Source organism: Lichenostomus cassidix, chromosome Z (genome assembly GCF_008360975.1).
Source record: "Lichenostomus cassidix isolate B80296 chromosome Z, HeHo_3.0, whole genome shotgun sequence".
In the NCBI taxonomy this organism is placed as follows: Eukaryota; Metazoa; Chordata; class Aves; order Passeriformes; family Meliphagidae; genus Lichenostomus; species Lichenostomus cassidix.
The window spans coordinates 43,535,358-43,556,715 of NC_139511.1; the positions used below are offsets into that span (position 1 = coordinate 43,535,358).

Consider the following 21,358-nt stretch of genomic DNA (forward strand, 5'->3'; position numbering starts at 1 on the left):
GCAGAGGGATCTGGACAGGCTGGATTGATGGGCTGAATCCAGGGATGTGTGGTTTAACAAGGCCAGGTGCTGAGTCCTGCACTTCGTCCACTACAGCCCCTGGCAGTGCTACAGGCTGGGGCAGTGACTGGATAGTGGAGAGGCAGAAATGGATCTGAAAGTACAGACTGACAGCAGCTGAACATGAGCCAGCTGTGCCCAGGTGGCCAAGAAGGCCAATGGCATCCTGGCCTGGATCAGCAATAGAGTGGCCAGCAGTGTTGTCCGAACCGAGGAAACACAAAACAACCGAAGTTATTTTATGCGGTGCTTTATTGAGGGCCCTGGGGACCTGGGACTCGCGTCCAAAAGTCAGAGCCCCCAACCTGCTACAAAATCACTGAGTATATATATGTTTTCTTTCCAAATTGCTTCATCTCAACGAATTTGATTTCTAGACACATCTACCTGATTTATGATTGCATTGTGACTTTGTTTTTCGTTAACTGAACATTCTTTATCATCATTCATCTACTACACCCTATTAGATAAGTCACACACTCCACTTAGCAGATTACTTAAATAAACTGTTCTATAGCTACATTCCTTAGACAAGTCTTTCTACCCTCATCAGTATGCTCTATTGATCCTTTTGATCGCTACTGGCAACTTCGCTACACAACACTGTTTACACTCAGGCCTACTGATCCCTCCAAGCCTTAGCATGACTACTACTAAAGTCTTTATTCATGGTTTTGCAACAGCAGGACCAGGGCAGGGATTGTCTCTCTGTACTTGGCATAGGTTAGGCTTAACCTGGAGTGCTGTGTCCAGCACTGGGCACCCCAGTTTGGGAAGCACATTGAGGTGCTGGAGTGTGTAAGGAGAAGGGCAGTGAAGATGATGAAAGGTCTAGAGCACAAGTCCTATGAGGAGCAGCTGAGGGAGCTGGGGTTGTTTAGCCTGGAGAAAATGAGGCTCATGGGAGACCTCATCATTCTCTACAGCTGCCTGTAAGGAGGTTGTAGCCAGGTGAGGGTTGGTCTCTTCTCCCAGGCAACCAGCAATAGGACAAGAGGATGCAAGCCTTAAGCTGCACCAGGTGTTATGAATTGGTTTAAACACACAAAGCAAAGGAAACGAAGTATTTGTGAATGAAATGGATTGAAGCCAGAAAGGTTCGAAATATACCAAAAAACTACAGTTAAAACCAGATGAGGTTAGATGTTGGTGCAAAAAATTCCATATATTTTATTTAATAGTAAAAGAGGCAAAGAGAAGGAAAAATAAAGAAATAGAGAAAAGAAGTGTGCGTGGGGGGTAGGGGGGACAGGGATAGAGTGACAGGGGTTAGATAGAAACATATCACCCTTCCAGGGGTCCCAATGACATCTCATTGTTCCCCTCCATCTGGGCTTCTGGGTGGTGAGGGTCCCTGCTGCTGCACCAAAAAGTATAGAATCCAGTGGATTAATATATGTTTTGGGCCAGCTGGGAATGCCCAGGTGCCTCCCCTGGGGAGGGCAAGTTTGACACTGTCCCTTGCAACACTGTGGGTTTGTTGCATCATCTCTGGTGTAAGGTCTGGGGACACTTTGGGGGCCTTTGATGGGCCATGATAGCCCCTCGGCTGTCCCTCCTGTGGATAAGCTTTTCCCGGGGTGAAGGGGTCCCTGCAGCTTGGCTCCACTGCACAGCAAAGGGTGAGCATTCACTGCCTCTGACCAGAGGCTTTCTCACCACACACCCAAAACCTCTCCTCCCCTTACACTTTGGTGTCAGGTCTGTGTGAGCCTGGCAGCTGATAGCCCTGGGGCTGTGGTCTCCACTGCAAAGGTGCTAAGGTTGATCCCTCTGTGAATGTATTCTTCTCCCCCAGTCCTGGGCTGAGTCACTTTATCTTATCTTCATCAAGGGGCAGTGAGCAGTGTAGTTCAGGGTCCCATTCAGGTTTTTGATGGCTTTACTTTGCAGCTTTTGTACAGTCTTACTATAATAGGCAAAAATGATTAATGAAGATGTTTAAGCCATAAACTATAACATTTCAGTCTCTGACACCAGGGGAGGTCCAGGTTGGACATTAGGAGGAATTTCTTCAGAAAAAGAATGATTGGGCATTGGAATGGGCTTCCTAGAGGAGTATTGAAATAACGATCCCTGGAGGTGTTTAAGAAAAGACTGAATGAGGCACTCAGTGCCATGGTCTAGCTGATGTGGTGGTGTTCAGTCACAGGTTGGACTTGATCTCAAATGTCTTTTCCAACCTATTTAATTCGGTGTGGTTCTGTGATTCAGGTGATCCAAACTGACCAGAGGGGTATTCCAGACTGTATGACATCATGCTCAGTACAAAAAAGTGGGGGAAAGAAAAAAGGAAGGGGAGGACATTCAGAGTAATGGCATTTGTGTTTCCATGTCACTATTATGCATGATGGGGCCCTGTTCTCCTGGAGATGGCTGAACACCATGGGAAGCTGTGAATTAATTCCTTGTTTTGCTTTAGTTGTCTGCACAGCTTTTGTTTTCCCTATTAAACTGCCTTTATCTCAACCCACAAGTTTTCTAGCTTTTACCCTTCCAATTCTCTCCCTGATTCCACTGGTGTGAGAGTTAGCAAGCAACTGCATGGGACTTGGCTGTCCACTGGGGTTAAACCATGACAATCTTTTTTTGGTGCCCAGTGTGGGGTAAAAAGGGTTGAGATCAGGACAGATTTGACCAGATTGTGTTAAGATGAAATTACTATAAACATTCATTGTATTGGTTTAATAGTTGCTAGTTACAATGTAAATTTATTTGCTCTCATACTTGTGGCATTTTTTCCATATTATATCAGTAATACCTTACTTGCAGTACATATTCTGTGTGGTGTGTTTTAGAGGATGGGCTTGTCATGTGATAGTGTCACTGGTACCAATCTGGTGTCTATATTCAGTATTTCAGGCACATTTGTGCTTTGGGACTCACCTGGGAACAATTAATTATTCTGTCTTTGGTTGTTGTTCCTCAGAGGAACAGCCTGTGGGTGAGACTCCTTCCTATATCTTTTCTTCCTCCCTCCTGTTTTACCTTCCATATCTTCCAGGCTGGTTACAGTAGTCAAGACTTCAAAGATTTTTGACTATGCTTTGACCACCCTTGAAACCAGCCTGGGCTCTTTGCTAAGAGTCATGTTGTTGTTGCATAGGTTCTGGTCTTGTTTAAGGTCAGACAAAAAATTAAGAACATTATTCAGAGATCTGCCCAAAAGGTGGATAATTTGGCATGGCAGGGTGTGTGGGGTTGTATGGGCCAGTACCTCGGACAGTTGGCACCTTCAATATGTTTGCAACTTAGCCCTGACCAAGTGCAGAATCCAGAACAACTAGTAAAATATTGAAAAAATAGTGTTCTGGCACACCAGAGAGGACCCAGATCACTACAATGTATAGGGGCCTGACCCAGTTCAACATGTTCAACAGTGCTCAGTACCTGCAGGAGGGAAAGAAGGTCTACAAATCTGACAATGAGACAGCAACAGCCTCTGCAGCTGCCCCAGCCACCTGACAGACACTCTGACTGCTCCACTCCCACTGACCGGCACTGCCACTGAAACCACTGAAGCAGAGAATCAGCATGGGCCTGTTCTGTGGGCCCTGCACAGAAGCAGAAGAAATGTATATGAAGGTCACCCAGTCAAAATGCTTTAGCAAAAACAGTCAAGGAGGGTGAAGGGGATGAATCAGGACCATCACAAGGGCAATTTTTCAGAGCCATTATCAAGGCCATTACAGGAACTAGCAGAGGAGACAGAAGAGACATTACTTGATCCCTATCCCTGAGCAAGCTCTGGGAGATACAAAAAGATTTCAGCCATCATCCATGAGTGTATTACTTCCTGGCTGGTCTGCTGGTGGGACAATGGAGCCAACAATGTGGAATGAGAGGCTAAGGAAGCTTCTCAGCTGGTGGCTGGATCACTTTCAAGGTACTTAGACACTGACAAAGCAGTGAGAAAAAAGATGTAAGTCTTCAGTCTCTGTAGTCAATTCTTACCGACTGTGAGGGCGAAACGTATCCCTATAAGGATGATATTACATGTAACGTAGGCAAATGGACTGCAACAGAGAAAGTTACTCAGTTTCTAAGAGAATTAGCTGTGCATGAAATTATGTATTTTGATGAGGACAATGCCCAGGTCCCCACGGATCCAGACCACATCTTGTGTCAATTACCCATGCGGCAGAAATTTCTGCAGAGTGCAGCATGGGCACATGAAACGCCTTGACAGCAGTAATTTGGAAAGATGATGCACCACCAACAGCGGTTGATGCAGTTTGGCAACTCAAGGGATATGAAGACGGTATTCCTTCCTCCATCATTGCATCTGAGGACAAGCTAACTGATAAACTGGCTCAGCAGCTCAGGCAATTCAGAGGGAATATGTTGTACTCCCCATCTGTGTGTGCCTGTATTTCAACAACTGACAGCAGGTATCCTCATGCTCAAGAGAGAGGATATAGAACATACACACCACAAGGTGCCCTAAGGTTTTACCTGGGGGACCATGGAAATGGTACAAGGAAGTGGGATGGATAACCTACCATGATGCTAGATGCACGGGTGTGGGAATTGCAGGGAAAAAACAACCATAAGTGGGAGTTTTTCCTGGAAAGTTGCTGCTCCAGTCTCCAGTGAACAGTTTTTCAAGCAGAATGATAGGTCTGATCATACTGCTGACTCTATGGAGAGAAGTTCTAGTCCATTTCTATAGATTATTAGTGGGGAACCTCATGACCAGTATTAGAGAGGCCCTGCCTCCAGCCAGGGGCACGAGAGGAATAACCAGGTTTATTGGACTATGTGGATTTGATGGCCTGGCACAGCAGCTGCACAGGAGTACAAGGCTTTAGTAGACACTGGAGTACAGTGTACCCTAATGTCATCAAGCTGTGTAGGGATGGAATCGATTTGTATTTCTGGAGTGACAGGGGGATCCAGACAGCTGACTATATCGGAAGCTGAGATTAGCCTGACTGGAGTGAGTGGCAAAAGCACCCTATTGTGTTGGGACCAAAAGGTATGTGCATCTGTGGCATAGACTATCTCAGGAGAGGGTATCTCAAGGATTCAAAAGGCCGTTGGTGGGCTTTTGGTATACCTGACCTGGAGGTAGAGGAAATTGCAGATCTCCCTTGTTCCACTGTTTAAGACCAGCAGGTGCCAATTGCTGCCACAACAGTGCACCAGAAGCAGTATTACACCAACTTAGACTCTTTAATTCCCATTTATAAGCAAATTTGTGATCTAGAGCTCAAAGGAGTGATCTGCAGGACCTTCTTGTCCTTTAACAGCCCCATATGGCCAGTGTGAAAGTCCAACAGAGAATGGAGGCTGACAGTAAACTCTTGTGGCCCGAATGAAGTCATGCCAACTCTGAGTCCTGCTCTACTGGTTGTGTTGGAGCTTCAATATGAGCTGGAGTTAAAGGCAGCTGGGTGGTGTCACAATTGATACTGCTATTGTGTTTTTCTCAATCCCTTTGGCAGCAGAGTGTAGGTCACAGTTTGCTTTTGTTTGGAGCTGTGTCCATTAGTACCTGGAATTGACTGCTCATGAGTTGGAAACACAGCCGTATGATCTGCCATGGACTGGTCAAGACTATACTGGAACAAGGTGAAGCTCCGGAACACCTGCAATGTGTTGGTGATAGCATTTTGGGAGGAAATACAGCAGAAGAAGTTTTGAGAAAAGAAAGCAAATAATCCAAATAGTTTTAAAAGTTGGTTTTGCCATAAAACAGAGTAAGGCAAAGGGAGATCCAGCTCTTAGGAATCAAACGTCAAAATGGACACTGTCAGATCCCAATGGATGTTGTTAATAAGGTAACAGTGATGTCCCTACCAACACAAAGGAACACTAGCTTTTTTAGATGTTGTGGGATTTTGGAGAATGCACATTCCAAATTGCAGTCTGATCATAAGCCTTCTCTATCAAATGACCTGGAAGAAGAAGAATGATTTCAAATGGGGCCCTGAGTCAGCAACAAGCCTTTGAACAAATCAAGTAGGAGTTAGTTCATGCTCTATCCCTCAGGCCAGTCTGAACAGGGCAAGATGTAAAACATGTATTTTTTTGTTGCAGCTGGAGAAGAACGGATCCACTTAGAGCCTCTGGCAGAAAGCAGGAGGGGAGACTTGAGGCTGACATTTAGGTTTTTGGAGTCGAGCGTACAGAGGATCTGAAGGCTACTATACTCTAACTGAAAAGCTGGTAGCTTTTAAAGTGTCTGAGCCACTTCAGAGATGATTGGTACTGAAACACAGCTTCTGGCACCACGGTTACCCATGTTGAGTTGGATGTTCAAAGGGAGGGTTTCCTCTATGCATCGTGCAGCAGATGCTACATGAAGTAAATTGGTTGCACTGATCATACAAACAGTTTGGATAGAAAACCCTTGAAATCCAGGAAAGTTAGATCTAATCAGGGACTGGCCCAAAGGCAAAGATTTTTGGGATGTCACCAGACATGTCCTGAAGAGGCCCTGCTGTGTAATAAATTGCCAGAAACCGAGAAGCAATATGCCCTGTTTACTGATGAATCCTTCTGTCTTGTGGGAAAACAACTGTATGGAGTCCACTATAACAAGTCACAGAAATTGCTGGAGGAGAAGGAGAATTGAGTCTGTTTGCAGAGATTAAAGCCATCTGGTTGGCCTTAGATGTCCCTGAGCGAGAGAAAGGGTCAGTGCTTTTACCTCTGTACTGATTAATAGATGGTGGCCCTGTGGGGGTGGTGGCAGCAATGGAAGTGGAATAACTGGCAGCCTGGGGGTAAACCTATATGGGCTCCTACAGTGTGGCAAGACATCGCCTGACTGGAAAGGCTGTTACCAAGGATGAAGGCCAAAGTTACAGACTGCATGGATTCAACAAACGTGTGTTTTTGGTGGACATTTTATGAACATTTGACAGAGGTGTTCCTACACCTGACAGAGACTAGGGGAATGATGTCTGTATGTATCTGTCAAAACAGGTAAGTAGGGAAGGCGATGGGATATTGGGAAGCGTAAAACTTGGTGTGACATAATGGGTGTAGAATAAGGGGTGGATAAGTGTTAGTATTGGCTGGGGTAGAGTTAACCTTCTTCACAGTGGCTGGTATGGGGCTGTGTTTTGGATTTGTGCTGAAAATGGGGTTGATAATACAGACATATTTTTGTTATTGCTGTGCAGGGCTTACTCAGAGCCAAGGCCTTTTCTGCCTTTCATGTTGCCACACTGGGGAGGGCACTGCTTATATGTGGGAGACTGGGAGGAGACACAGCAGGGGCAGGTGACCCAAACTGGGTCCCCAGAGGGATATTCCATACCTATGACATAATGCTCAGTGCATAAAGGTGGGGGGGAAGTAGGAGAAAGGGGAGGGCTTTCGGAGTGGTGGCATTTGTCTTCCCAAGTCACCATTTCATGTGATAGGGCCCTGCTCTCCTGGAGATGGCTGAAAAGCTGCCTGACCATGAGAAGCAGTGAATTAGTTCCTTGTGTTGCTTTGCTTGTGTTGCTTTTGTTTTCCATGTTAAACTGTCTTTATCTCAACCCATGAGTTTTCTTCCTTTTACCCTTCCAGTCTTCTTCCTGATCCCACTGGTGTGGGAGTGAGCAAACTGCTATGTGGGGCTTGGCTTTCAGCTGGGGTTAAACCATGACCCCAGGTGTAAAATCCGTAGTAACATTACTAGGTGTAAAATCCCTAATAATGTCACTGAAGTAGTGTTAATTTAATCTGCTGTGGGGTAAATTAAAGAATGTGCTTATCCAATGTGATAAAATGTGTAAAGTTCTTGACAGTTCCAGGAAAATGGTAAGGAAAAAAATAAGATAGAAGGAAAATAACATGAGTCACAAAGAGAGTGTGAGTCAGCATTACTGGCTGAACTGTTCATAAGTCTGATAACTTGCTGTAGAAATTGGTTTGTGATGTTTTGGGAGTAGAAGAGGAAATGTGCTTATTCTGAGCCTCTGCATAGAAATGCCAGCAGAGATAGCCAAGTTGCTTCTGAGTCAGTGTGCTTCTTTCTTCTGACTGGTCTGGTATCAAGTTATGAATCTGAGTTGAAATGAATCCTTCTGGTTAAATTACTCTGCTGCAGGATGTGGGAAAACAGTAGAAAATATATGTGAAGAGTAATGAAACAGGAATGAGGCACTCTTGTAGAGAATATGATTCATTTATCAGAAATAACAGTTTGAGAAAACTAGCTTCCCAAGTTTTATAACTAAAGTGGCAGAGTAACTTCATAAGCGTGCTTGATGTAGGGAACAGTAAATACATTAACTTAAGGAATAGTGTTTGTATTGTGTGCAGGCTTTGGTCACATATAGGCAGGGAACTAGCCTGTAATAGAGGGAAAAAAAGTGGTAAGTGCTGGAGACATCTGCTGCTTACCCATTTAATTAGGAAAACATCGTTTTAACATGGTGGCAGGTTGTTTATGGAACCTTGTTGTATGGAATAATTTTGCAAATGCTGATATATACTGTGGTGATACTAGAGCTGGTGGTATGAAAGGGAGCCTGATGGAAAACCTTCCACACTTGCAGCTAAAATGCCATCATGTCCATGGCTATGTTAAATGAAGTAAAGATTAGATTTTTCTTTGAGGGGAAATTCCAGCAGTTGCTGATGGCAGGGTAGGAAGTGTGGAGATTTACAACATACAGGTATAGGAAATGTATTTCTGTTCACTCAGATGAGGCCTAGTAAAGCAGTTGGAAACAAAACATAGCTCTTACACCTTGCTTCTTGCCTTTGGAAAAATGCTACAGCAGTGGAGTACTGTAATCTATTACTTAAAGTGGAGTACTTTAATCTATTTCTCTGCTGTTTCTTCCCATATGAGAAGCATATTCTTTGGAGGCTGAACACAAATACTTTGAAACTAGGTGTATAAAGCAGTAATCAATTGTTAAATTACCTGTAGTTATCAATGATCCACCTTCCCTCAGAATGCTTTATGAACTGTATGATTATATGTGTCTCACTTACCATTCTCTTCCTTCTCTGATTTCAGATGACTGTTTGTAGTTCTCCATACTCTGTGTAGCAGATCATGGCCTCGCATTGGGTTTTTCTATTAACATAGTTGACAGAGTTCTTGGCCCACCACGGAGTTAGTAAAGATGCTGCAAGGTGGAGAAGACCAAAACGGCCACTTCTCCTCTGTAATTTTGAAGATTCTGCACAGCTTAGTATGGACCTTGGCGTTTGTATGGGGAGGCACTTGGAACAGGCCACTGCTTTACTACTAGGTTCAAAATAGTTGCAGTGTGCAAGTATGAAAGAATAAAACCTCATTCTTGCTGTCCAGTAGATACGAATGTCAGTTACTGGTGTTTTGTTGATGGTGGTGTTTTTTTTTTATTTCTCCCCTAAAGACAACCACTGCCAATCTGGTATTTAAAAGAAGGAAAATTTCCCTTCCCCACTCTCCTCCCACTATTTTTTTCTACCTTCTTGAAAACCTTTTGAAAGCAGCTAACCATTCTTCCTAGCAGGAAAGGCAGAGCAAATGGAAGGAGTTACCTAACTAGACATGAACTGAGTGAAGGAGTTCTGTTAAACACAAATATGAAATGAAGATATAGAAGCATGGGAACACACAGTGGGTAGAGAGGATGTTATTGAAGGACTAACTCAGGTCCTTACTTGTGTACTAGAAAAAAAAATCAGCCGTTAAATCTAGCTAAAAATAGTTATTTGGCAGTTATTTGCTAGCAGATGGTATTCCTGGAATTAGCTAATAAAATGGAATGTTTTATAAGACTTCTGGTCTTCATAAATGAGTATTTTTTTATTCCTTAACACTGTTCTGTGGAGGGTAAAAGAGCTGCCAGTCATATTTTCATGTCCACCTCTTTCTTTGTTCTCTGTGTGTACTACTGTTAGATTTAGAGCAGCTGCACTCATCTGTTCTCTTCTTAAATTCCTCCTTTAGAGTTCTTCTCTTCTGGTCAGTACTTAAATATTTATCTCATTGACATGATCTGTTGCTTACCACTGCTTAACCTTACTTGGATAAAGCCCATTATCTAGTTTAAACCTGTTGTTTTAAAGCTGTAGAGAGACTATCTTTTCCAGATCCAGCTGTGCACATTGATGGCTGTGTAACTTCTAGCTGTACATTACTACCATGATTGTCCAGTGTGTGCCCAATTTGGCCCATGGAATAATTTGTGAGTGCTCCTGAGTCTTTCAGGCAGAACTGGCCAAAGAAAGGGTTTGTTTAGATGGGTTTCTGCTTAAGCAAGTGCAAGTGATTTTACTTGAAGTGAATTAAGGTGAACAGAAGTTTTTGGCATAGCTATAGGTCTCTGACAGGACTATTTTTAGTATACCTGTTTGCTGAATGAGCGTCTGGTTACTGCTTTTTTAATGAAAATATATTAGCACCTCTCTTGAGATTCCAATATGAATATAGAGTCTGGAACAGCATTTGTACTGATGGGAAAGATTGAGAGCTTGGACACAGTGATAAATTTTGAGAAATTTTCTGGTAAGAATAGGAGGACAAAGCCGTCAACATCACTTAAAATGCAGAGGGTGCACCTGTGTAGCAGAGATAAAGTATTAGGCATATGACTTGTTTTTGAAAAGCTAAATTTTAAAAATGAAATAAAACAAAATTGCTACAAAAGACCTTCTGTGTTACATAAGGAAAAGATACATTTCCATTTTTTGTTTATATGTACAGTTTGAATAAACTACGAATCTGTTTTTTAGGGCATCCAAGATGGATCTCAAGTGTGCTCTGGAAGAATGTTCAATGGCACTGAACTTATTTCTGAACAATAAGTTCTCTGAAGCATTGGAACTGCTTCGTCCATGGTGAGATTCTGTTATTTGCTGAAGTTGTTGTAAACAGGTAGTATCTAGTCCCTGAAGAGTAATTAAAGCTCTGAAGATAGTAACTTTAACTTACTCTCTTTTGTCCAAAAGCATTTCTCCATATTTGGGGTTTATTTATTTTTTGGGTTGTTAACACTAGCTCAAAAACTGTTGATGAAGCACTGAGTTGTGTTTATCATTCAAGCTGTCTTCTCTAACTTAGATGGGAAAAGCTGGGGAGCAAGACCTTATTCAAATGCATCTTTGATCAAATAATTTCTACAATGAAACTGCTTTTGACTGTGGTTTCTTGCTCTGGGAAAGGCGGCAAGCCCCGAAACCACACGAAAGAAGGCTGCCACCGCGAGCCTCTCACGCGTGTCGGACTGGGCGCTGCTGTGGGTGCTGCGGGTGCGGGAGTGGAGTGGCTCTGAGACAGAGACAGGCAGGAGACAAGGCAATTGAAGAAACGTAGTCTCTCTGGTCAGGATCCAGTGGTTTATTGAGGAGCAGTGGGGCGGCGAGGGCATGTGGGAAGGGCTGAAGAGGATGAAGCAAGCTGGATCCAGGACGTGTAGAGCCCAGAACAATGCCGAATGCGGGGTTAAGAAGGGGGAGCAGGATGGGAGTAGTTTGCATGGGAGAACCACCCGGGACGCGAGGGATGCAGGATTGGCAGGGACGCCACAGAATGGGGATACAAGGAGGGAGGGTACAGAACTTTGAAAACCAATAGTAAATCTCGGGTAGAAGGAACAGAGTAGAACATTCTAGCTATTAACTCCATATAGGATAAAGAGGAGGAGAAATTCAAAAACCAATACTCTTGTTTTCTGATGCATACTAAGGAGGCCAGCTGCAAGGTGTCCTGGGCAAGCATCTTTTTGTCACCCTAAGCTAAAGGTCTCCTCAGACCCAGGGCCCTTCCTCAGGTATATCTGCCTCCAAGCTTATCTGAGCCAAGGCCACTGCAACATTTGACAATATGGAAGAACTGGAACAAAACTCCAGAATACTCTTTTTGTTGTGTTTTATATTGTGTTTGAGTCTGTGTGTTTATCTTTAAGCTCCTCCTTCATTCATCTGACTAATTCTGCTTGTTCCCCTCTTGCTTTTGCTCTACTGAGAAGAAAAGCATGGCAGTGCAGATGTAGGGAATTAAAGAATATGGAAAGGTTCACAAGTGAAACCTATCTTATCTGTGACTTTGTGGGGAGGCAGTCTGGCTGGCTGATCTTTAGGACTGGGATCTGAACCACATCTGCTGTTCTCCTGTGTGCGTCAGAAAGAAGCATGTCATTATATTGAGGGATGTGCTGGCAAGAGAGATATGTAGCCTATATTAACAGAGCAAGGTAATGTTCTTGCTCTGCAGTTTGGTGCTAGTAAGAATGGATTAAAAGTGATGTGTTGATGTTGTATGAACAGTTCAAGAACAGCTTTAAATGAAATTTCAGAAGGATGACACAGCTATCAAGTGTTTGCTTTCAGGGGTATGGAGAGCTCAGGTGAGGAAGGTGGTAGGCAGAGATATCATCTTTTGAACGTAGCTGTAGGTAGGGTCAAGCACTCTTTTCTGAGCATTGTGTAGTGTTCATTGTAATAGAGCAATGCTTTGAGAAAGGCCACCTGCACTTGTGTGTGTGCTAAAACTATTTTTGGTACTATTGCAAAATAAGTTCTGCATGCAAGGATTGTGTCTGAGTGTACTTCTAGATACATGCACACACATATTGCATAAATTTTTTTGTATATTTCATTCCTCATTGTAAAACAGAAAACCTCCTTGTTTTGTATTAGTGTTTTTATGTACAGCAAATTATTTGTTTTAGTTGCTGTTTGCTAATAAACTCTGAGCTTATTATTTAGTGTAATACAGAGGTTGGTCTATCCTAGCAGAGAAACAAAAAGCTGCCTTAAATAAAAAAAGCCCAACTGTTTTACTGAAAAAATCTTTTATTGAAAGTCAAATCCTTAAATAATGTAAAAATTGTAGGGTGTTGATGTATTTGAGAAATAAAAACTTAGCCCAGAGGTCTGTCTTTGCTTAAGATTTCTGCCTTCAAAACTGCATTTGGTAGTTGGCTCCTTGTTTTAGAAGGAAGAAAAGATGTTGAGGAAACTGGAGATGATCCAATAGAGAGCTAGCAGCATATCTAGAAGATATGTTATATCTAGAACATATGACTCATTCAGATGGATTTGGTTTAGCTTGACAAAAAGGAGACTTGGGCATTAATCTAGTGGCAGTCTGGATCTGCTGAGGGAAAGTTGCAGAGGCATGCTTCTCCAAAGTGCCAGATGGTAAAGCAAGAGACAAGTTTCCACAAGATGAGGCTTGAGAGGTTGAAACTGGACACTGGGAGAATGTACATCACTATTACAGTACCCACAGTGGCTGCAAAAGGAGTATGCAGTCTTCATTTTCCTGAACAACATGAAACTTCGTTAGGCAAAACCTGAGTTTGCCTGACATAATGTGGGCAATAATGCTGCTGCAATTGTATGTGATCTCCCTAAGCACTTTCCAACAATTGCTTCTGTAATGGTATAATTATGTTGTGAAAGCCACACTAGTTCAGTGTAGTCTTTTATGCTGAACTGAGCAAATGTGTGTACTGATGTTTCCATGACACAAAATGCATTTTGTCATTGGATCATGTAATAATGTTAGAAGAACCTTAGTTAGTCCTTACTTAAGTGGAAGTATGTGAATGAGTATTTATGTCAAGGCTTAACTAAATTAAATAGATATACCAATGGAATATAAGTGGTATTTAATGTTGTGTAAATGTTTGTGTAACCCTAGTGGGATATTTTCTGGAACTTACTGTGACAGTGTCCTGTGGAGGCAGACTGTAGCATCCATGGGAAGATGCTATTGCTAGGTTATGTTATGATGTCTGTTATTTTCATGCTTAATTCTTCTTTTCACTTTCTTGTCTTTTCACAAATTAATATGAGTGCCTCTGCATTTAGTTTTGTATTGTAGTGTAAAGTGTTGCTTAAATGCACAAGATTTGTTTTCCCTAGGTCCAAAGATAGTATGTACCATGCACTTGGATACAGCACTATTTTAGTTATGCAAGCGGCTATGACCTTTGAACAGCAGGATATACAAATGGGAATTTCTACAATGAAGGAAGCTTTGCAAACCTGCCAAAGGTAAGCCCAAGCAATGACTGTTATGAGATACTAAATCCAATAAGCATTCTTCATGAGATACTCTTGTTCTCTGCTTTTAAAGCAGACTCTTGTATGTATGATAGTGATCTAAATTTGTAAAGGTGAAGTCCCTCTACACAATTATTACTGGTGAGGATATTTTTCCACATAGTGTTGTGGAAACAACAGACTTGTCGTGTTTGGGTATTAATAGCTGCTAAAGTTAGTTAAATGCTTGGTTCACTATGTCACCTACACATAAGCTGACTTTACATGATTGAACTGTCTGAGCTACTGCCAGCTGTAACTTTTTGTTTTCCAACCATTTGAAGGCCTATATTTTGAATTTTTCCTTTCCGCATGAAAACAATCTATTTTAAAGAGTTGTTTCCAAAAGTTGAACCAATTGTCTAATACAATTAAGCTTGTTCTAAGATTTCTTCTAAAAACCAAATTAGGTTTTTTATTGTTGTTACAAATGTGTTTAGCTTACCTTAAAATTAAAGAGCTATTACTCACATCAGAAATTATTGCAACTGAACATTTTGCCTCTGGTCTTTCTTTGAACAATAATGAAAAAGAATAAAAAATAAAAGTTATTAGTGATAATTTTTTTTAATTAAAAAAAAAGTAGGAAATGGATTGTAAAAGCTAAAATGTTAAACAAACTTCTGACAAAAATAGAAATTATTTCTGCTTTACCAGTTCATCATACTGGTTAGGTCATAATTTTTCACAAATTGTCTCCCAAGAAATGAGTGCCAAATGTTAGTTTAGAGATTTACCATCATCATCCTAGCAATGACAAAAAAACCCCAAAAAACAAACCAACAAAGGAAATGAGAAAAAATTATCAGATACTGTCGAAGAAAAGAAAGGATCAGCAGTTCCTTCATATTTTTCAGGAGTGCTATCAATTTGCAGTTTCATCTGAACTATGTTGTTTAGTATGTCTGAAGATTAGATATCCCTGTAGTCTAGAGAGCTTCAATAAAGAATTTAATCTCTGCAGGATATGAACTTTAATTCATAAGTACTCTGTCTAGTCTATTGCAAAACTCATAAAAATGCAAGAGAAAGGCAATCAAACGTTCAAAGGTGAAGAATTACCAGAACTACGTGTACATTAATTGACTCTTTTCTTGTATGCGTTATGTTAATGTGTAGTGTTACAATCTTGTTTTCAGAATACCACAATTGTCAGTGTGAAGAGTAGTGTAAACATATAATAAGCTAATGCTTTGTATTTATAATCAGTGACTCCCTGGCTTACAGAGTGAATTCATTTTCTGAATGTAGAATTCCTTCTTTAGCTTCTTCATAAAGCTGAGTTGTTTGTAAGTAGTTGACAAATTAATTTTTGGAATTAATACATGTACAGTTGAGATCTCTTGAAAGTAAATATGTGATTGTTTTAGTATTCTATCTGGCATAAACCACCATAAAATACTGAAGCTTTTATGTTGAAAACTGAGCTCCTTATGATTATTTCATTCTGAGTGCAAGTTTAAGAAACAGAAAAAAGCAACTCATAAAACTTCAAGGTCCAGCTCAAGTGTCTTGCCCAGCATCAGAGACAACTCTGCAGCTGATGAGTGGAAGTGGGGTTGAAGTTATCATACATTTAAACTAGATGAATTGAAGTTACAAACATTCATTTCTTGCTAGGCTTTTTAGCCTCGAAGCATAGAAGTTTTTAGACTACTGAAAGAAATGAAACAGTTGGCAAATGATCATTTTGCTAAGAATCTCTGTAAATTTTGGTTGGAAATTATTAAGAATTCCAATAATTAAATTCAGGTTTGTGTTGAAATATATGGATTTCTTTTCTTCCGTGCACAACTTACTTAGATTCAGGAAGAGAAGCACAGTGGTGGAATCCTTGTCCAATCTAGTTTCTAAACAGACTGTGGATCAGTTGAGTGAAGGTAAGTGGATTATAATACGGTTAATATAAAAAAGTGAAAAAAGCTCAAAACTACCCTACCAATGTGAACAAAATTGCTTAACTCTAACTTGACCAGTGTCTTACAGTAATAAACGTATAAACCATGTATATAATCTCTTTTTTTCTAATTTGAATGCAAAGCTTCAGTGGGGAATTCAGCCCAATTTTTTTGTCTCTGAGCATGCATGAATTAAGAAAGGAATGCCTTTCACAACACATTGTGGGACTGAAGAGAAATTTCCTTTTTTTGACTTAAGACAGCTCCCAAAAGTTAAAGAATCATTGATGTGGAGAATACATCCTTGTCATTAGTTGCATTGGAATCTGAATATATTAACAAGTTTTGTGCTTGTCTGTTTTGCCTTAAGGTGTTTTGGGAAATGGTATCAGTACATTGTTCATGGCTCTGAAAATGCTGATCTCCTATTTCTGATTCGGGCAGAATCAAGTATGCATTTTTTTCTAACCTGGCACAAGAATCCTCTTTAATACTTGGACACATCAAACTCACCACGTATGCACTGTACATAGAGCAGCCTTGTGCATGTGGCTGGTCTTGCAGCATGGGTGCAGAGCAACTCGTGTCATGTGTGTTAAATCAAATGTACTTTAGTGCTGCATGAAGACAGAAAGTCTGCCTGGGGCTTTCAGTTTGTTGAGCATGATTTGGTGAAAACCTGTTCATAATGTCTTAGTGGACGCAGGAAAACCCTCAGTGAGGGTTGACATTCGTGTCCAGAAGTTTCTTGTAAGACATGGAAGGAGGGCTGAAAGGCTTCGTTGCTGTAGGCAGTTAAGCTTAGAATCAATGAAAAGTACAGGGGACTATCTACCAGAATGTCAAGTAGCTTTTGCCATAGACCAAGGTCAGTTCGGGCAAGACTTTGTCTGAGAAGAAGGGAAATAGAAGAATTCTGTTGGGATTTGTGTGTTACAGCTATTACTCAGCAGTTATCAAAATGGCAACAGCAGAATTTTGCTTTTTTTTTTTTATTTCTTGTCTTGGCAGCATTTTGTTCGTTCCATTGACCCCAAGAAGACAATATTGACAATGACTTTGCTGATACTAAATAACTTTTCTTTCTTATATAGAGGAAATGCATGCTGAAATCTGCTATGCTGAATGCTTATTACAGAAAGCAGCTCTCACCTTCGTACAGGTAAAGTCAAATTTTGATTTTGTGTGGCCGTGTAATGGAGAGAAATTAGTACTTGTAAAACATAATTTCAACAATAGATGTGCTATTTAAAAACAAACCTTTTGCTAGTGAATATTATTTCATGGCAGTGATTGGAAGTATGGCAAATCCTGTGCTGCTCATCAAAGTTCTCTCTTTGTTTCTATGAACAACTAGAGATGTTATTGATATTCAGGTACCAAGGTATCACCCCCAGGTATATTGTATTTTATACAGGTGGTATGTTTAAATTATTTGTATCACATAGGACAGTGTCTAGTGCTTGTATAAAAATATGTTCAAGTATGAGGAAGTGTGTTGTTTGAAAGTGTGAGTAATTTTTTGCACTAATGGGTAGAATGCTTCCCAGCTAACAAACCTTTCGCTGTTACACACATATAATTTCCAATTCCGTCTTGCTCTCTATGCACTTTGTGGTGTCAGGAATAATATAGTGATGAATGACTATAAAATGAACATGCCTTATCATTGCTGAAGGTACAGCTCACAGAAAGATCTGGTATTTTATGCTGTCTGATGCTATTGATTTAGGTTGTGGTTCAGGGACTTCATACTACAGAGTTTTCAAATTCAATTTGAAATTTGATTCCTGAAAACAGGAGTTGTTAGTCATACTTTTTAAACATATGTGAGTGTTTAACAAATGTTTATTCAATATATTTTAGATAATCTCTTCCAATATAAATTAAGAGAAACAAGCGAGGAACACAGATACTAAGGTCAAATAACTCCTTTGGCAAATATTTATAAACTACTTGGTTTACTGTTTGGCCAGAAGTGTCAGGAAATATTATTAGTGGAATACCAGTCTTTCCTATAACTGGCTTTCTCCTTTACTAACCAAATGGAAGCAACCCTCTTTATTTTTGTTAGGTGGGTGGCATCTTTTTTAAGCATGAAAAGAATTTTGAAAAAGTTGTTGAAGGAGGTTAGAACTGTATAAAATCATAAAAACCCCTTTAGATGTGTCTTTTCCTCTAAAACACCACCTCTGTATTGCTTTTGACTGTAATACCCCACTCTGCTGATTGCTGTTCTGTCCCATGTTTTTCATCTTTGGCTGACCATGGTTCATGTGAGAATGATGATAACAAAAATGTAATCACTCATAAAGAGGGAACTAGAATGCTTTTACTGAAACACTTACATTTGGGTGTTCAGATTTGCAGACAAAGCAGAGGAAGTCTTTTGAAATGATGATCCTTCTATAAAAGCTCGAATTTCCTTTGGTTCACTGTTCTGAGGCTTTTTTTTTTGTGCTTTTTCATTTTGCACATCGTTTATACAGTCCCTAGGTATTTAAATTTGCATTTCTGAAATGCCAGCACATGTTCCCCTTTTGTGTGAATTCTAGGAGAAAAAATTCCATCCTGTTGAACTGATACAGTCTTGCTTTTCAGGAATTTGGTTTTGATGGCGAGTACATTGTGGCTTTGTTTTGATTTTTTCTAGAGGTTAGTAAGCACATATATTAATTAATATGTGTGGTTACTTTTGATCAGCGGTGGGATTTCATCTGTTCAGGGGATTCTTCAGTTTGTCTTCTGCCAGTTTCTGTAGGTTTGTTTATGACAATCTCCATTTCCAAATTTTCTAAACAGTTCCTACAGCACCATCTGGTGGAGAGCTTTCTTGGTTCACTTACATACTTTGCGAATTCTGCTAAAAGTGACACTTTGACCTTCTTATTCCCCTCTCTCTCTTCAGTTTTAAAATTTGTACCATGCAGCAAAGAGGTGTTTCCATGACAGCTTAAAGCAAGTGTTAATGTCAGTCTTAGAGGTGCATCTAGTAACCAAAAAACATTTTTAGTGTTTCCATTGAGCGTTAACTTAGAAATAAATATAAATGTAGCTGGAAGTTTTTATTGTATGTGTTATGTGTAATAGCTGAATGCAAAATATTTTACAATTAATTTTTTTTTCTTCCAGGATGAAAATATGATCAATTTTATCAAAGGTGGCCTCAAAATTAGGACGAGTTACCAAATATACAAGTAAGCTCTTAGAAAACACTTAGTTTCAACACTGGTGTAAGCAATTTGAGTGGCATTAATGCCCCCAAAGTAAACAGAAATATATTTTTAGCAATCATAGTAATTATACTTAATATAATTTCTATGTTATGTTTCCCCTCCCCTCTCTTTTTTCTCCATCGCAAGAGAATGTCATCAGGTGCTACAGATGACTCAGGGGAACAAAAGCAAAATTGAAACTTACTACCAGTTTGAAGGAGGAGTGAAGCTTGGAATTGGAGCATTCAACTTGGTATGATTTCTTCCACTATGGAAAGTCCATTGGGATAATTCTATAGGACTGTTTTGTTTGCATATACAGTACTGCAACTGATTGCATATTTACACATTTGTAATATGGAGGCACAGGCTTTGGAGGTTTTATGCAATATGAAAACAGTAGAGGCTTCTGGCATGCATGCTTTCTGAGATGTCTCTGCTGGTTTATTCTGAGCTGTTTCATTCTCTGGGAGTAGCTAACGTATGTGTATCTGAAGTTGGAAAAGCACCTGTATCTACCTGTGCGTAAAAGAAATTTTTAAGATGCTTATGCTGTTGGTTATAGGATACCTGGACTGACTATTTAATTCTAGCTCCCCCATGTATCCCATTCTTTTGCTCTAGATTCACATAGATGATTATATTTAGAAGAATGAACAGTGATTTACTGAGATTGTGCAAAAGAAAATTGCATTTTCTTTACAATTTGCTACAGTTACCTTTTCACATCTGTCGTGGCACCAGTGAAAGTTGATTTCTGCCAGTATATTAATTTCTGTATCATTCTAGTCTGGAGATGGCCGATTTTGAGTATGGTCAGAAGAACTCACGTCTAACAGCACTAGTCTTTAAAATTCAAGCAACTGTTTTTATAAATGCTCTGATCTCTCCTATTCTTCATGGAGTCTTCTGACTAGGAGGCTTAACACAAAAGGTGTCTGGGCAGAAGGTATTAGGGTGAATGGAGATTTTTAAAAATTTACCCTCAAGTAGACCTTCTGCTTAATGCTCACAGAAAAGGTGGTTATAATGTTTATACATTTTCTGTTGTGTGGGATATGGAGGATGCAGTTACAGAGGGAACAAAAGTGCTTATAATATAGGGCTAAAAGATGATAGTAGCAGCCAGTATTTCTAAAACCATTATGCTTGCTGATCTGCTAGTTCAGTGCTCCCACAGGAGGAACAAGTGGATACTTTTGTGATACTACCAGTAAAATGAAATAATGGTACAGGAAGATGACAGTTGTTGGTTGTAAATAATACTAAAATAGATATAATACTTGTGTTCCAAAAGACCCACAATTTTGAAGCAATTCTGACCAGCTGAAGATAGAAACATCTGTCATTTTCTAGAGAAGCACAGCTGGACTCTGTCTTGCTTTTTTCGTGCTGGATGGTCATCAGAATTCTGAGCATGCATGTCTACTTTCAAGTTGTTTTGTGTTTGACTATTTTTCTAAAGTGTAATAGCATTTAACATGGTAGCTGGCCTTTTCGGTTCATGTTTGTAGCAATTTTACTTTTTTTTTTTTTGAAGTGTACATGTTTTTAATTATCCTTTTTTTTTTTTTTTTTTTAATTATATTTCAGATGCTGTCACTGTTACCAGGAAGGATCCTCCGACTTTTAGAATTTATTGGATTTTCTGGCAATAGGGTATTTGATTTGATACTGTTTTTTCAAATTACCTTCTCACATAAAGACTGGATGGATTTAATGTAATATATTTCACAGTAAAAGTATAATCTCTATTGTTTATGAGTATTTTAGTGTTGTTAATAAGATAAATGGGCTAGATGATACAGGCACAAAAGCACATAGGGTGATACCCTGTTCTTTAACAACCATGGGAAATTACCAGACTGCTTCAGAGGAGATTTTTCTGATGCAATTTTTTATCCTTTTGCTGATCCTGAAGTAGAGGATACCACCTTTCTTTTCTAGTTGATGTAGTCAGAAATTAATGTCTCTCATACCAGTAACTGAGGGAAGAATCATGGTTCTGTGTTTTGCCACCCAAAATCCCAGCCCATTTCTTTGGAAGAAAGAATTTCTGAATATTGTGTGTCAGCCTGGATTCTAAATCCATCTTTCTCTCATGGGTGAGAAAAAAATTTGTAGCCTTAGCCTTATTCTGTAAACCTAGCCTTGTTTTTTAAGTATTTTACAGCTCTTTAAAACTCC

At 40.0% G+C, this 21,358-nt stretch overlaps 1 protein-coding gene across 2 annotated transcripts in view; it reads left to right on the top strand.

Moving 5' to 3' along the window:
* The window catches only part of TTC39B (tetratricopeptide repeat domain 39B), a 79,311-nt gene that overhangs the window by 41,945 nt on the left and 16,008 nt on the right, over positions 1 to 21,358 (top strand). For both annotated transcript variants that reach the window (XM_085043653.1, XM_085043654.1), the window contains 7 exons: positions 10,741 to 10,845; positions 13,879 to 14,010; positions 15,862 to 15,938; positions 17,051 to 17,118; positions 19,089 to 19,153; positions 19,319 to 19,424; positions 20,765 to 20,830. In XM_085043653.1, coding sequence (XP_084899779.1) covers positions 10,741 to 10,845; positions 13,879 to 14,010; positions 15,862 to 15,938; positions 17,051 to 17,118; positions 19,089 to 19,153; positions 19,319 to 19,424; positions 20,765 to 20,830 — 619 coding nt within the window. The remainder of the gene's footprint in view (positions 1 to 10,740; positions 10,846 to 13,878; positions 14,011 to 15,861; positions 15,939 to 17,050; positions 17,119 to 19,088; positions 19,154 to 19,318; positions 19,425 to 20,764; positions 20,831 to 21,358) is intronic.